The sequence below is a fragment of the Nanorana parkeri genome, unplaced genomic scaffold (assembly GCF_000935625.1).
Source record: "Nanorana parkeri isolate BGI_ZX_2015 unplaced genomic scaffold, ASM93562v1 scaffold3169, whole genome shotgun sequence".
Lineage (NCBI taxonomy): Eukaryota > Metazoa > Chordata > Amphibia > Anura > Dicroglossidae > Nanorana > Nanorana parkeri.
In genome coordinates, this window is record NW_017309437.1 from 36,003 (window position 1) to 53,576 (window position 17,574).

General features: G+C 46.9%; 1 protein-coding gene across 1 annotated transcript in view; it reads left to right on the forward strand.

Annotated features, from left to right (window-relative positions):
* LOC108802843 (extracellular calcium-sensing receptor-like) overlaps nt 1-15,843 on the forward strand; it is a 17,308-nt gene extending 1,465 nt beyond the window's left edge. The window contains exons 2-6 of the mRNA XM_018574696.1: nt 2,175-2,466; nt 4,020-4,863; nt 7,902-7,987; nt 8,494-8,617; nt 14,930-15,843. Coding sequence (XP_018430198.1) covers nt 2,175-2,466; nt 4,020-4,863; nt 7,902-7,987; nt 8,494-8,617; nt 14,930-15,843 — 2,260 coding nt within the window. The remainder of the gene's footprint in view (nt 1-2,174; nt 2,467-4,019; nt 4,864-7,901; nt 7,988-8,493; nt 8,618-14,929) is intronic.
* The last annotated feature ends 1,731 nt before the right edge of the window (nt 15,844-17,574 follow it).

Sequence of the window (17,574 nt, forward strand, 5' to 3'; positions counted from 1 at the left end):
CCCCTCCCCCCAATTGGAACCCCCCCGTCTTTTTCAAATTGCAAAAGCCAATAGCAGGCTGGCTATTGCATCCACCCTGGGAGCAGGGGAGTTGAACTGAGAGGCAACTCTCTCTCTCTCTGGTCCCCTCCTCTGCTCAGTGGGTGGGTTTTCAATAGCCAGTCTGCTATTGGCTATTTCAAATTAAATGACATCCACCTGTTGCCCGCGGAAGCCATCTGGCAGAACAATGGGGCCACCCACGGGGTTACCCTGTGGGGGGGGGTGGAAAGTGCAGTGGTCTTGCCTAGGGCGCCAAATAGTCTAGCACCGGCTCTGCGTATCATTAACAATATGTTCAATACAATGTGTCAATGAGAAATGTATTTCTGTTTTTTCTGCATTTACTCTCTTCTATTACCAACATTTACTGGACATTCTACAAAAATACAAATCATGTCAGCTACAGAATTATGGTTTGTAAATTCTTAAAAGAGGAAATTGTAACTTTATAGACAAGTAGTAATCTGATCTTAGTTTTCAGTTCAATCCGTTCTTTTGGTATATTTTAGTTGTGAAATAAAATATAAAAACAGATTCATACTTTGAGCAAATATTCTACTAGTTAGACACTTGTCTAGTGAGCACTAAACCAGGCCATTGCCCAGTGAAGGCCACCAACATCCAGGCCATTACCCAGTGAAGGCCACCAACATCCAGGCCATTACCCAGTGAAGGCCACCAACATCCAGGCCATTACCCAGTGAAGGCCACCAACATCCAGGCCATTCCCCAGTGAAGGCCACCAACATCCAGGCCATTGCCCAGTGAAGGCCACCAACATCCAGGCCATTGCCCAGTGAAGGCCTCCAGTGCCTTGGTGTACATCCCAAAAGAAAACGTATACTCCTTATATCAAATATGTTGCAAAAGTTTAGTTTTCTCAAATAATAAATCATTCAAACACAATGGATTGTCTGGAAAGTATGTACCTACAATATGGGAGAGCGGGTAATAAATGTATTCACGTCAAGGTGTATTATAGATTAGGGAGCATACAATAGCGTCAGCATTGGTTTTATGAAGGGAAGATACTTAAAGTGACATTAAACCCTCAGATTTTTTAACATAAACCAATACTGTAATGTGCGCCTTACTGTAATCCATGGTAGTTTCCCTTCTCTTTGCTGCTCTTCCTTTTAAATCCTCATGTCTTCTCATGCTGGGGGAGAACTTCCCTGTGCAGCTGAGTGCCTCTTCCTGTAGTGCTGGCTCAGGTGGCAAACCCACACACAGACACCATGTATCCATTCCAGAGACAAGGCAGTCTGCTGCAAAACAGAAGTTCTGCCCAGCATGAGAAGAGATACAGATTTAAAAGGAAGAGCAGCAAAGAGAAGGGAAACTACCATGGATTACAGTAAGGCGCACATTACAGTATTGTTTTATGTTACAAAATCTGAGGGTTTAATGTCACTTTAAGCAGAGTTGAGGAATTAATAATTGCAGGTTGTAACCGGAAACAAGATTGGCTCCTTGAGAAATAACTTTCTCCGTGAACAATATGGACCAGGTCCCATGTGCACCAGAACGTTATCTACAAATAAAAATCCACTCTTCTGTACACAGTCCTAGTCTACTCTCTGTCAGGGTTCCACCCTGACTTTACTGGTTTGCAGCATTCTGGCTTGGCTGCCATTTTACCCACCTGTGATGCCTCCTTTGCCTGAGCAGACTGTGTAACGTTGCTCACTACTCCCAGGCTCCCTCTTATGGCCAGACAGGAGAGCATCACATAAGAGAGGCAGATGGGAGTTTCCTGTCTCTGAGTGATGATGTCACCCCACTCACTATATATAAACCACTCAGTCCAGTCTGGCCTTGCCCTTGTGTGGTCTTCCTGCTGCTCTGAGTATCCTGAGTCCATGTATGACCCGATCCTGGCTGACGTTCTCCTCTGGCTCCCGCTCCTGGCTTGTTCCTGACGACGCTGATCTCCGTGTTCCTGACCTGGCTTGGACGACTACCCACTCCGGCTCCTGACTTTGGTTTGTTCTGGTTTATGATTCTGCTTGCTCTTGTGGACACTGTTCTTAATAAATATTTTAACTAGCACCTTTCTCTTGTCTGGTTTTCATTGTGCTCTGACACTCTCTGCCTTGTACCATATCCCTATGTTCTCTCATCTCGTGTAGGTTTCACATTCGTTACTATCGGGATGTTCTGGGCCTCATGTTAGCAGTAGATGAAATTAATGATTCTCCGGAGCTGCTGCCTAATATCACTCTTGGCTTTAGCCTGCTGGATTCCTGTATGTCAGAGCTCCAGGCAGTGGGAGGAGTTCTGTCCCTGTTGTCAGGACTTGGAAACCCCTTTCCTGGATATGATTGTCATACATCATCTGTCATGGTTGGGATTGTAGGTGATCAGCTTTCTGCCCTTTCTATACCCATTGCTCGAATACTCGGTGCCCTCCATTACCCGCAGGTCTGTATTTGGTAAAGTTCTTTATTTGTTATGTTTAATCCAAACTAACTTATCAAGATGTGTTCATATTTTACAAATCCTTATTTCTATATATAGTTTGTGCTTACATATTTACATGTGGGCAGCCATATTGGCTCATTCCATAGACATGTTAGTCTTCCTTAATAATACTGTTGAAGAATCTTATCTCTCTGGAGGGTCTGTCAGTCAGCTAAGGCCCATAATAATTCTTTGAATGTATACAGTCTGCAGGTCCCACAAAGCCATTCTATCCCCATCAATCTCTCTGTTATGGTGACACCCCCTGGCAGGTGACACAGGCTTACCTGAGGGGTGGAGTCTAAGCACCAGCCGGTGTTCACCAGAGCTCCTGATGGTGGAGATGGGCTAGGCTGCTTGCTGGTACCAGGTTGCGGTCCCCAGGGTTGCCCTGCCAAGGGACGGACGAGAACAGGAGGGCTCCAATGAGGAGACAGTAGTCAGATCCAGGCAGAGTTTCAAGGCAGGCGGCTAGCAGAAGGTGCTCGGACAGTCCAAGGTTGGCAACTAGCAATCAGAGGATAAACGCAGGAGACAAAGTCAGGTCCTGTCACGATCTGGGATCAGGCTTAGAGTCCAGCAGCTGAAGCAGCAGGCAATTCGTAGTATAACAGGGCAGGTTCGGTACACAAGCAGGCGGTAGTGGTGGAGGAGCAGGCAGAAGCGTGGTCAGTGAACAAGCCGAGGTCAGCAGCCAAAGGTATCAGGTATGTAGCAGGAGACAGTGAGAGTAGTCGGTGAATCAACAGCCAAAGGTGGGTACACGGGAAGCAGTATGAGTAGATTGTAGCACAGAGGGAGCAGGAAGCGAGATAATGGCAAGAGCATAATAATCTGGAAAACAGGAAGTGCAGAGGCGTGGCTTAAATAGGGATCAAGGGAATAAGTTCAAGGGAGGAGCAAGGAGGTCAGAGTTCAGCAGAAACTAGGTTTACCTGAGGATTACACAGGAGATCAGGCATGGAGCTACCCAAGGTTCTAAGGTGGCTCAGCAGGTAGAACCACAGCCAGCTACAGCAGGGGCCCTGGGTTCAGATCTGGTTCCTGACAGGTCCAGGCAGAAGATCAGGGTGGGCAGCAAGCGAAGAAGGGTCAGACAGTCCAGGTCAGCAACGAGAAAATTGCAGAAGTATAAGCACTTTCACAAACAGGAAGCTGGCAAGACACAGTACCAGCTCCTTGCAGAGCGAGTGCTTAAATACCCCTCTGAATCAGAAACAACATGCCCAGCCTCAGGGTTCACTGGAAGTCCTGGTCTGGAATCTGTTACTATTATCAGCCGTACTGGCCTGGAACCTGTTAGATCCATTAGTAGAGGATCTCCTGGAAGTCCTGGCTGGGATTCTCAGTGGATCGCTAAACCTGACAGGTATTCTGAGCTTATTATAACACTGTCAAGTCACTTTCATTGAAAACAACAAGCTCTGCGTGTGGCTTGTCCTGTAATTTATTTACACGTATCCTTATGTTTCAAACACTTCTAAGCAATGATATGTACATAATTCCCTTTCCAGATCAGTCATGGGGCGACCCTTGCAGCTCTGAGCAATAAAATACAATTCCCATCATTTTTCCGCACCATGCCCAGCAACCTCTTTCAGAACATTGCTCTCATCCAGCTGATTGGGCGTTTTAGTTGGACTTGGGTCGGGATGTTGGTGGTGGACAATGATGCCGGGCAGCAGGGGGCCCAGGTTATACGAGCTGGGATAGAGAGAAATGGAGGTTGTATTGCTTTCCAGGAGAAAATCCACCTGAGTTATTCGACCAGACAGATCAGGAGAGTGGTGGATGTTATTAAAGGAAGCTCCATCAATGTGATCATTCTCCACAGCCCGGAGGTCCATGTGACGGCCCTGCTAGATGCCATGTTTGATGACGGGCTCACCGGGAAAACGTTCATCTCTTCAGCTTCCTTTATAATCACCCCCGGACTCTTCTCCAAGAAAGCCTGGAAGGTCTTAAATGGCACAATTGGACTGGTTCCCGGGTCTGCCCACATGCCAGGGTTTGAGGAGTTCCTTCTAAACCTTCATCCAAATGCCAGCTCTATGTACCCATTTATTAGGCTGTTCTGGGAGAAAGCTTTCAGCTGCCACTGGCCTGATGGAGATGCTGAGGGGTCAGTCGCTCCCATTATAAAAGAACATGTGACCTGCTCCGGGAAAGAAGAGCTCGGAGGTGAGATTGCTCAGTTATTTGAGACAAATGATCTCACTTTGACTTATCATGCGTACCTGGCGGTATATGCCTACGCACACGCTCTGCATTCACTGCTCGGCTGTCCAACCATATCGGAAGGTTATTTCAGTCACGCAGTGTGCGCCGATATCAATGAGGCTCAACCCCGGAAGGTGCGTAACAATTATGTATTTAATCATAACGTATGGATTGTGACTTTCATTGTATATATAGAAAGAAAAAAGATGTTTAATAACCAGAAAATTACTTCATATCGTCGTTACAATGTATTTCTCTTTCAATGGTCAACCCCGACTAACCACCTGAACTCGTCTGCTACATTCTAATCTGTTAAATATTTAATTGTTACCACGTTCCATGGCATTAGATACACTTCAGATAACTTTCCTGACATCAGCCTCCACGTTCATTCGTTGTCTCACTGTACATAAATGACATAGTAAGGACTTCCAACCTCAGCAGTTGCATTGTAATAGACATGTGCGATTCGTTTCGTTACGAATCGAAATACGTACGAATTTTCCTGACATTCGTAAATTCGGAAGCATCCGAAATCCGAATTGCAGTTTCCGAATTATATCCGAAATACGAAATTCCGTTAACGAATTTCGGATCCAAATTTCTTTGAAACGGGAACTAATATTACCCCTGTAAATGAGGTTGAACAGCATGACAAGATTTTTTTTTAAATCCGAAATACGGATCCGCTGCTGCTGAGAGTCGCATTACAATACACAGGCAGGAAATACGAAATTCCGTTGACGTATTTTTCATTCCGTTACGAACATTCGTTATATTGAAGTTAAAAAGCAAAGTACATTTATATTGGAGTTGATGGTAGTTTTTTTAAATACGAAATTCGGATACAGAATCCGTTAACGGAATTCGTATTTCGGATTAAAAAACAACTACCACATCGACTCCAATATTAACAAAGGTATTTTTGCTTTTTAACTTCATCATAACGAATGTTCGTAAAGTTACGAAAATGTGCCGAAACTAACGAAAATTCGTATTTCGTACGAATCAGAATTGACTTTCGGATACGAATTACGAAATACGAAATAATGGATATTCCGAAACGGAACAAATGTTTTGATTGCGCACAAGTCTACATTGTAATAGACATGTGCGATTTGTTTCATTCCGAATCGAGATTCGGACGAAGTTTTGGAAATTTGGAGATTCGTATGTATCCGAATTCCGAATAACAGGTATAACGTATGCAAACGAATCCGAATTTCCTATTCCGAATTTCCGATTCGTTTTTTTGGACGAAATTTCGTTGCAGCAAAGTGACATTTGAGAACAAAAAAACTTTTTTCCCTCTTAAATGTCACTTTGCTGCAACGAACGAAGGAAACGAAAACAAAACAAAATTCCGTACGGATTTCCGCTAACGAATTTCGTCTGAATCCGAATTCCGAAACGAATTGACTTTCGGACCCGAATTCCGAAAAACGAAATAAAGCAAAATCCGAATCGAAACGAAACAAATGTTTCAGGTCTACATTGTAATAGTCATTAGACACGTGCACTGTCAAAAATTTTTGTTTCGTTTCGTTTAAAATTCGGATTTGTGTTTTTCGTTTTTCGGGATTCGGGTGTGAAAGTCAATTCGGATTCGGAATTCGGATTCGGACGAAATTCGTTAGCTGTAGTCCGTTCGAACGTTCGTTTCTTTTTCGGTTCCTATTCGTTTTGTTCCTTCATTCGTTCGTTTGCAGCAAAGTGACACTTGAGGGGGGAAAATGTTTTTCTCCTTCTCTAATGTCACTTTGCTCCAACGAACTAAACGAATAAGAAACGGAAACGAAACGAACGTTCGAACGAACTACCGCTAACTAATTTCGGAAACGGAAATTCGGATTCGTTTGCATTCGTTATATCTGTCATTCGGAATTCGGATACATCCGAATGTCCGAATTTCCAAAAAATTCGTCCGAATTTCGATTCGGAACGAAACGAATGGCACATGTCTAATAGTCATCATTGTGGGAGTTCTCTCCCGAACGTGCATTGCTAGTGAATCTTTATCTACCTTTGTCAATGACATAACACAGCTTCTTAAAGATGGTAATAGGAAATCGGAGGAGGGGGTAGAATGTGGGGACTATTTTGGCCTCATATACAGACAAATTAGAAGCAAAGGAAAGCTGGAAGCTGGCTTGATTACTAACAGGTCAGTGTGTGATTTCCTGAGCTTAAAGTGACATTAAAGTCAAAAAATGTTTCCCCCTCCCCCCATGTAAATGTCAGCACTTACCTTAAATTATGTCTCCTAATCCGATCTTCTTTCCTGATGTTTTCATCTGTCCCTCCAGAGGTGCGGCGGCTCTCCGATCCAGCGCTGACTCCTTTCTGCTTGCTGGCACTTCCTGTCCCGCGGTGTCTGCATGCGGGTGCACGCCGTCCGTAGACTTACCTTGCGTCTCTGCTCGTCTCCCGGCCGAGAATCTGAACTGCGCATGCGCCCGCCCCAAGATGCTTTGCGGCCGCATTGAACAGTTTCGGATTCTCGGGCGGCCGCGCGCAGCGATAACGGAGTAAGTTTAAACCGCTGTTAAAGCGGTTTTTGTTTTTAAAAAAACTTATCCGCTGCTTGATAGCAGTAGATATAGGCAAAAAAAACGGAGGCTTTAGAACCACTTTAACTCTGGGCAGCCCATTTAGGGTAGAACTCTACCTGTGGGGCCGCTAAGGAGAAGCGAACGCTCCCTTATCACCTGGGTCACTGCGGCTTCATGCCATCCATTCCCCATCCTTCCTTCTCAGGCACAGCCCCTTCCTGCCGTCCACTAGACATGTGCGATTCGTTTCGTTACGAATCGAAATTCGTACGAATTTTCCTGAAATTCGTAAATTCGGAAGCATCCGAAATCCGAATTGCAGTTTCTGAATTATATCCGAAATACGAAATTCCGTTAACGAATTTCGGATCCGAATTTCTTTGAAACGGGAACGAATATTACCCCTGTAAATGAGGTTGAACAACATGACAAGATTTTTTTTTTAATCCGAAATACGGATCCGCTGCTGCTGAGAGTCGCATTACAATACACAGGCAGGAAATACGAAATTCCGTTAACTGAATTTCGTTCCGTTACGAACATTCGTTATATTGAAGTTAAAAAGCAAAAATACCTTTGTTAATATTGGAGTTGATGGTAGTTTTTTTTTTAATACGAAATAAGTGGGGAGGATTGACCCTGAGGCCAGACTGGGGGAGAAGATCGGCCTGAACATTAGCGCCATCCTGTGGAATCATCACTTTGTACAGGTAGTTGATGTGCCTTGCCTGGTGAATATTTAATCTGACTTCCATCCTTCCCTTCAGGCTTGTACTTGTTCCTCTGCTGGACTGAAATTGCTTCTCACAATGTGCATTAGAAGCTGCAGCAAGTCAGACACGGCCCCGCCTCATTTCCTGGCTGGTGATGCTGAATGTCCTCCAGTCAGGATATGAGGCGGAGCTCTGTCTGACTTGCTGCAGCTTCTAATGCACATTGTGAGAAGCAATTTCAGTCCAGTTGAGTGGAGCCGGAAAACAACTGTGCAAGACTGAAGAGAAGGACGGAGTTCAGCTTTAGTGAATATAAAGCTGCATTCTTTGGTGTCTAGCTCTTGCTGGAGTTCTTTTTTAGGCCCAAAAATAATTTTTCACATAGCATGAAGAAAAATACAGACCAGAAACCAATATGGGGGTTGATGTAGTTCATGGCATTTCTCCAATTGTTTCTTCTCCTCCATGTCCGGTCATGATGAATGAATTTGTCTCCTCGGCAGGTCCCAGTCTCCGTCTGCAGTAACAGCTGTCGGCCCGGGTACAGGAAAGCCCCTCTACAAGGAAGACCCATCTGCTGCTATGACTGCGTGCCCTGCTCTGAGGGAGAGATGTCCAATCGCACAGGTATCATTTGCGGGCTCCGATAGACCTCTCATTCTTGTGGTTTCAGCTCCTGCCCCTTGTGGGCTCCACTAGAGATGATACAGAAATGATCCAAGCCATGCTAGCTGTCGTTAGTGACATTCACCTGCGGTCATGGGAAAGAAGTCACTGGAATATGTGGTGAGATGTTTCCAGATTTTATTAATAAATGTAACTATCATATTGATGACGGGGGAGGGGAGGAACCAGAGACGGCAACATACAATCAGACTGAAATCCCACTTTAAAGGAGAACTAGGAGGGGAGTGATTTGCACTCAGCCTCATAATCTGAGCCGACCTGTGACAATGAGACTGTCACAAGTCGCCTCAGTAGATCGGGAACACATACCGGCGCTCGCTCACTTCTCGGTCTATCCTTGCAGAGAGCCGTGACAGTCACTCACAGCTCCCTGCAGGCGTTCCCCCCCCTCCCCTGTCCGATCCTCCAGCGCTGACTGGCGGAACGGACGGGGGGCGGGTACAGCTGGCTCTGCCTCTAGATAGGCGGAGCCAGCTGTCACTCACGCAGCTGGGTGGAACCAGACAGAATTGTCGGGATCCGTTCCGGCTGCGGCATCTCAGTATACCGCGAGCTGTAGCTTTGGGTGACGGGAGGACGCTAGTTTGTTTCCTCCTGTTACCCTAAGGAGAACTATGGGGAAGAGCCCTGACCCCAGAGTTCTCCTTTAACAAAACAATTGCAATATTTTAGCTAATATGAAGTTTTAGAGCGGCAGGCCAAAGCGACCTTTAAATATCTTCATCCCATCGATCTCATTGGTAGGAAATCATTTCTAAGTATAGCGTCTTCTTAGGTCACGCAGATCCTACGCGTCCCATCCATCTTTACCAAGCAAATCAATTCGGTTTTGGGGTAAGGAACCTGAAAACCTCATTGTGTTCGGCGAGTCCTTACACTCAGATAAAAAAAAGAGGCAGCGCAATCAATATGAACATTGTAAAGGGGACGGGCACAGCTGGAAGTGGCAGAGGTACACCATTCAGAGAAGTTCGTCCGGCACGTTTATTTAACAAGGCAGCAAATATTAGACTTGTGCGCCGTCAAAAAATGAGTTTTGTTCCGTTTCGTAATATCCGTTATTTCGTAATTCGTGTCGGCAACTCAATTCGGATTCGTACGAAATACGAATTTTCGTTAGTTTCGGCACATTTTCGTGACTGTACGAACATTCGTTATGATGAAGTCAAAAAGCAAAAATACCTTTGTTATTATTGGAGTCGATGTGGTAGTTGTTTTTTTTTTATCCGAAATACGAATTCCGTTAACGGATTCCGTATCCGAATTTCGTATTTCGGATAAAAAAAAAAATACCATCAACTCCAATATTAACAAAGATATTTTGCTTTTTACCTTCAATATAACGAATGTTCGTAACGGAACGATAATACGTCAACGGAATTTCGTATTTCCTGCCTGTGTATTGTGATGCAACTCTCAGCAGCAGCGGATCCGTATTTCGTATTAAATAAAAAATCTTGTCATGTTGTTCAACCTCATTTACAGGGGTAATATTAGTTCCTGTTTCAAAGAAATTTGGATCCGAAATTCGTTAACGGAATTTCGTATTTCGGATATAATTCCGAAACTGCCATTCGGATTTCGGATGCTTCCGAATTTACGAATTTCATGAAAATTCGTACGAATTTCGATTCGTAACGAAATGAATCGCACATGTCTAGCAAATATAGTTAAATGCAGGAGGGCTTTGTATAGAACGTCCATAGCATAAAACCAGCAAAACAGCTGCTCGTCCAGAGCCATCAACTAAACTCGCATCAGTTCCTGACTAGCAGGGGGGCCCCAGTAGGTTCCCAAACATTAACAGGTGTCTCCTGTATCTTTGTTAGTGTTCTGTCCATTGTCAGCCTTATCACACACCACCAGAGAGAGTCAGAGGGAAATAGAGCCATGGGCATCAGCTAGCGTGCATAGATGAAGGCCTGTGGACAACCAAGACTGTAGACCGCAGATTGCACAATAGCTTGCAATGCCAGGCTGCAGCACACAATGCCAGGCTGAGACACACAATGTCAGGCTGCGGCACACAATGCCAGGCACACAATGCCAGGTTGCTGCACACAATGCCAGGTTGCGGCACACAATGCCATGCTGAGGCACACAATGCCAGGCTGAGACACACAATGCCAGGTTGCGGCACACAATGCCAGGTTGCGGCACACAATGCCAGGCTGGGGCACACAATGCCAGGCTGAGGCACACAATGCCATGCTGAGGCACACAATGCCAGGCTGGTGCAGACAATGCCGGGCTGCGGGACACAATGCCGGGCTGAGGCACACAAGGCCAGGCTGAGGCACACAATGCCAGGCTGGGGCACACAATGCCAGGATGTGGCACACAATTCCATGATCGAGCACACAATGCCAGGTTGCGGCACACAATGCCAGGCTGGGGCACACAATGCCAGGCTGAGGCACACAATGCCATGCTGAGGCACACAATGCCAGGCTGGTGCAGACAATGCCGGGCTGCGGGACACAATGCCGGGCTGAGGCACACAAGGCCAGGCTGAGGCACACAATGCCAGGCTGGGGCACACAATGCCAGGCTGTGGCACACAATTCCAGGCTGCGGCACACAATTTCAGGCTGCGGCACACAATGCCAGGCTGGGGCACACAATGCCAGGCTGCGGCACACAATGCCAGGCTGGGGCACACAATGCCAGGCTGGGGCACACAATGCCATGCTGAGGCACACAATGCCAGGCTGCGGCACACAATGCCATGCTGAGGCACACAATGCCATGCTGAGGCACACAATGCCAGGCTGCGGCACACAATGCCAGGCTGCGGCACACAATGCCAGGCTGAGGCACACAATGCCAGGCTGGTGCACACACAGCGAGTAGAGTACTGTCCTGTATTATAAAGGGAATGTTCTGTAGAGACAGAGCAATCATTCTGCCACTTTAAAGATCGCTGGTTCGGCCTCATCTGGAGTACGCGGTCCAGTTTTGGTCACCAGTCTACAGAAAGGACGTCCTGGAGCTGGAGAGAGTCCAGATAAGGGCAACCAAACTAATTAAGGGGCTGGAAGAACAAAGCTATGAGAGGAGGAGGAGGGGATGGAGGAGCAAAGGTATGAGACGAGGTTACTAAATCTAAACATGTTCACGCTGGAGGTGAGGAGATTAAGAGAGGACATGATTCTGATGTACAATGTTGGGTGGCGAATCTGGCGATAGCAACATCCGCAATAAACTTTTTACTATAAACTCCATAACAAGGACTAGAGGCCACCACCTAAAACTGGTGGAGAAAAGATTTGAGCACAAGGGGCGTAGGGGATTCTTCACAATCAGAGCGGTGAGGGTCTGGAACTCTCCTCCACAAGCAGTGGTATCAGCTGAGAGTATTGAATCATTCAAAAAGCATTTGGACTACCTGGGGGTAGTGATTTCTGGCTCACCCCAGGACTTCCTGGCAACGAACTTACTCCCGATTTTGGGAGACATGAAGCAGAGACTGAAGGCATGGGCGAATTTACCTCTGTCCCTATTAGGCAAGATCAATTTAGTTAAAATGAAGCTTTTACCCAAATTAACATATATTTTTCGCAATTGTCCCATATGGATCCCACAATCCTATTTCCATCAGCTGAACCAATTAGTCTCCTCCTTCTTGTGGGGCACTAAACCCCCAAGGTATAAACTCAGGACCCTAATGCGACCCACTCTCCAGGGTGGACTGGCGCTCCCAGACTTTTACAAATATTTCCTAGCAACACAAATGGTCACGGCCCACTGGTGGCTCTCAGCCGATGTAACCAATTCCTCGGTTATGTTGGAAGCAGCAGCCCTGAACTCCGTGGAGGCTCTAACTGGCCTTTTATACAGAGGGCCTAAAGCCCCTATCCTCCTTACCCCTCCATGCGAACGACCATCAAGGTATGGCGCATGGGAAGTTCCTGGTGCTCCAGGACGGCCCTGGATGTTTCCCCAAAAACACCTTTGTGGAATAACCCCAACTTGCCCCACTTCCACACGGTCCCTGACCCTGCTTTTTGGGCAAAACGAGGTGTGAAGCTCCTCTCTGATATTGTGGTGTCCACTTCCCTGATCTCATTTGAAGACCTAGCCGCAAGGAATGCTATACCCCCCAAATTTATTTTTCGCCACCTACAACTCGCCCATGCCTTCAGCGCTCAATTCCCAGGAGATGGGGTTCGCCTGGGAGAATCTCAATTGGAGTCCCTGGCTGGGACGGTGGGACTGAGGAAGCCTGCCTCCAGTTTCTATACTACTCTACAGAACCTGAAATTCTCTAGCCTGCTCACATTACAGAATAAGTGGAGAATGGACGTCCCTGACATGGACGAGGAAGACTGGGAGGAGGTCTGGGATGCACCCTTTAAACAACAGGTTGCAATAAGGGATAGAATGGTGCAATTCAAGATACTGCATAAAGCATATTTTACCCCCCATCGTTTACATAAAATGAATGCATCCATCTTTCCATCCTGTTGGAGATGTACGTGTGAGGAGGTTTTTTCATGTTTTTTGGGAGTGTCCCCTCATCAGGTCCTACTGGGGCTCCACGGTAGACTATATCTCAAAGGGTTACCTCATTGCCACTGACACCATCGCCGAGAATGTGCCTCCTGGGCCTGGTGGAGGATGTAGCTCCGACCAGGTCCGAACGCATGTTGATAGGTCTGACATTGTTCTATGCTCGCAAGGCTATTGCTATGTGCTGGAAGAAACCGGCCCCGCCGGAACTCTCCTTTTGGAAAAAATTGGTGAATGATAACCTACCTTTGTACCAGGACACGTATGCCAACAGGGGATGTCCAGGGAAGTTCCATAAAACTTGGGATAGCTGGCTAGAATGTTCTAACTCGGCAGTAGACCTGGATGCACGCTCTTAAAGGGGGACCATTGCCCCTCTGGGGAGCTCTAGACCTGTCTGGACCATGTCCGACCTGAGAATCAGGACGAGATAGGCGCCCCATTGTCTGGGTCACCCATCCCGCGATCTCCTGTCAAGGCCGGAGCCCCTAGCGGGCATATGGTAGGGCTGTGGGAAGGCCTAGCGAGCCCTGTTGTGGAATAATCCCCCACCTGTAATGTAGAACCAGAATTGCTCTTTGTTTTCTTTTGCCCTTTTGTTCCTTCCTTTATTTTCTTTTCCAACGCTATTGATGCTGTATTGTTCTGTTGAATGCACTGCTATGCATCGTGCCACTAATGTTAGGCACAAATAGCGTGCACAGTTGTACTATTTGCTTGTAAAACAATAAATAATTTTGACCAAAAAAAAAAAGCATTTGGACAACTTCCTCGGAGACCGTAACATACAGGGGGACAGGTACACTTAAAAACAAGAACACACAGGGACACACGCACACACATGTAGAATCACATGCATACACGCAATAGGTTGAACTTGATGGACCTGTGTCTTTATTCAACCTCAAATACTATGTATCTATGTAACATTACCAGGTAAGATGTGGACTAAGGAATGGAGGCTTTATCCCACCCAGACCTCTACAAAGACTGTGAGCTCCCAGAGGACTTGTACAAAGAGTAGTTTCTTCAACATTAGCTATGAATTCTGGAGCCCCTCACCGTGTGTATGTGAGAATCCCAGGAGACACATATACACCACCCACCATCCTGCCAGCCGGCGGCTCGCTCTTCACAAAATCTATCCACCGACATGAGCGTTCGGCCAGCTTCTACCCTGATGTTGGCTTCACGTGAAGGAAACAGATGATATTACTTGAAGAAGGAATCAAAAGATAGGCAAAGCAGGACAGTGGCCTAGTGGTAAACATTTCTGCCTTGCAGCACTGGGGTCCTTTAGATTCTGGCCAGGACACTATCTGCATGGGGTTTGCATGTTCTCCTCGTGCTTGAGTGGTTTTCCTCTAGCATTCCAAAAGATATGCTGGTAGGGTCATTGGCTCCTGTCTAAGTTGGCCCTAGTATGTGTTTGGTTGTGCATTTTACAGAGGGACCCTAGATTGTAAGTTCCTTGAGGGCAGGCAGCAAAGTAAATGGTTGGCACCATATGAATGCCTGTAATAAATACTGAGTGTCCGGTTCCGGTTTATCTCATGAACTAGACTGTAGATTGCCATTGCTGGAGCGGAAGGCTGTCACTTCACAACAGTGTATCCAGAAAACGTAACTCTCCCACAAATATTAACACATGATCATTGACATAACGCTGACCATATATTCCTTCTAGGTAGTGACTGGAGACATCATCTGGTTGTCGATCATATCTTCATTCTTGTTTAGGTGCTGCTGAGTGTGCCAGATGTCCCTCCGATCAGTGGTCCAATGAGGAGAGAGACAGATGTGTCCTGAAGGTGATAGAGTTCCTCTCATACAATGAACCATTGGGAATCGTGTTGGTGATAATGGTTTTCATGTTGTCTGTCCTGACTGTATGCATCTTAATCATCTTCATTAAATATCAGGACACGCCCATCATCAAAGCCACCAATAGGGAGCTGAGCTACATCCTCTTGGTGTCTCTCGTTCTCTGCTTCCTCTGCTGCCTGGTGTTCATTGGTCAACCGTCCAAATTCAGTTGTCTCCTGAGACAAACCTTCTTCAGTGTGGCCTTCTCCATCAGCATCTCCTCAGTCCTGGCCAAGACTATCATGGTGATCCTCGCCTTTAAAGCCACCAGGATGAACAGTCCATTGAGGAAATGGCTCGGTCCCGCCATCCCTCGCAATGTTGTAGCACTTTGTTTAGTTGTTCAGATGTGTATTTGTTCCCTATGGCTTCACAGGTCCCCTCCATTCCCAACACTGAACACGCAGAACTATAAGATCACATTTGAGTGTAATGAAGGACAGAAAGTATTCTTCTACATGTCTCTGGGGTTCATGGGCTCTCTGGCCATGGTGAGTTTCCTGGTGGCCTTCCTGGCGAGGAACCTCCCGGGAAGCTTCAACGAGGCCAAACTGATCACCTTCAGCATGCTGGTCTTCTGCTGCGTCTGGATCTCCTTCATCAAGGCCTATCTGAGCACCAGTGGAAAATACACTGTGGCTGTTCAGATATTCGCTATCCTGGCCTCCAGTGCAGGACTGCTGAGCTGTATATTCCTGCCGAAATGTTATATTATCCTGCTGAGACCAGAGAGGAACCATCGAGAGTTCTTATCAGGAAGTAGAAGGAGAATGGATTTGGTGAAATAATATCCTGTTTTATTATATAGATATGACTTATATGGAGCGATTGTGAAGGAATGTGCAGCCGTAATAAGAGATAGAAAGGTTGGGCCGGTCTTGAAGCAAACTTGTGGTTTCACCATTCAGGGCACAGCAACAGATTCATATTAGGTCCCCATTTACCCAGAGCCGGCGCTACCCTACAGGCAGGTCAAGCAACTGCCTGAGGGCGCCGGTGGGGGGTGGAAAGATGCGGACTGGGAGGGGGGCCGCTTTAAGACGGCCGCCACCGTGGCGATCACACCTCTACGGTCCCTCTCTCTCCTCCCAGCCGCTGCAGCTTCAGAGCGGCCAGGAAGAGAGAGAGGGAGCGCTGTCAGGTGTGATCAGAACCGCCTCTCAGCGCCGGTATGAAGAGCCGAATTTGCCACCAGGGAGCAGAGGAGCGGCAGGGATCCTTTTGATGAGGTGAGCGACATCAGGTTCCCGGGCCCCGCGCCCCCCTCGCCATGCAGTTCTCGCCCGCTCCTTCGAACCCCCCCGCCACCGGCTACCTTTGTCAGGAGACAGTGAGGGGAGAGCTGCACTCGCAGCCCTTCCTCTCAGCGGTCACAGGAGTTCCAGCACAGTGCTCCTGTATTGGAGGTGACAGGTTCAGTAAAGGGAACCTGTCACCTCCATATGCTATCACACAGGGGCTTGTTTGCTCCTGTGTGATAGCAATAAAGTTAAGTGAAACAAATAAACAATTAAATACAAATAAAAAAGTGATTGAAAAAAGTTAAAATAAAGAAATAAAATTAGAGGCGCACTAAAATGAACATTTCAAAACCGAAACAAAAAATTTAATATCCGGCCAAAACCGAAACCGTAAATGTTTTTTTTCTAACCCTGTTAAAAAAAAAGCAGCCATCTGAGGGCGCGCGTGGGGAGGTGGGGGAGGGGTAGGCGCAAAAATACACCTTCGCCTGTGTAGGTAAAAATCCTAGCATCGGCCCTGCATTTACCCCCAACATGTAATTACGTTTCCTTTGTCCTCATGCCTCTCTATTCAGTTCCAGTAGCTGAGGCGTTACCCTGAACTTTTAGCTTTGGAGGAGCATGTGACAATACGAGCCAATCACTGTTGTCAGAATGCATAGGCCGGTGTAAGCTATGACTTACACAAGGCTATTCTTTGCCTTCAATGGCTGAATTGAGCAGCAAGGGAGCAAAAGTAAGGCAAGTATATGTTGCTGTATTGAGGTAGAACAACACAGGCCTCTAACATTGCCTCATGTGGGCAAAGCACAGGCTTACTTTATAGGCAGGGCCGGATTTGCCACAAGGCCAACCAAGGCCCGGCCTTGGGGCAGCAAGGAGTAGAGGGCAGCAGGGGTGTGGAATTCCTATCTCCTGATGCCCGGGGACATGCAGTTCCAGGCGGCGCCGGGAGGGTAATTGTTTTCTACATTTAGCCCGGCTTTGGGCAAGCAGAGCTAAATGTACAGCGGGGAAGCCGCAGCTTGTTTTGTACAAGTGATCCCGGCGATGTCACCAAGATCACTTGTATGCAGCCTGCAGGTCTGCCATTCTCCATGGGGAGGGGGTTTTGGCGGGTAGGGGGGCAAAAGGTTGAGCTGGGCATCAGAAAGGCGGAGTCAAGGTTGGGAGGCATTGGGCAAACAAAGAAAATGGCGGAGGGTCGGCCTCACTCAATCATAATAATCAAGAATCTGAGCCTCAGCAAAACCATCGGGAACCGTTCCTCATACAGTG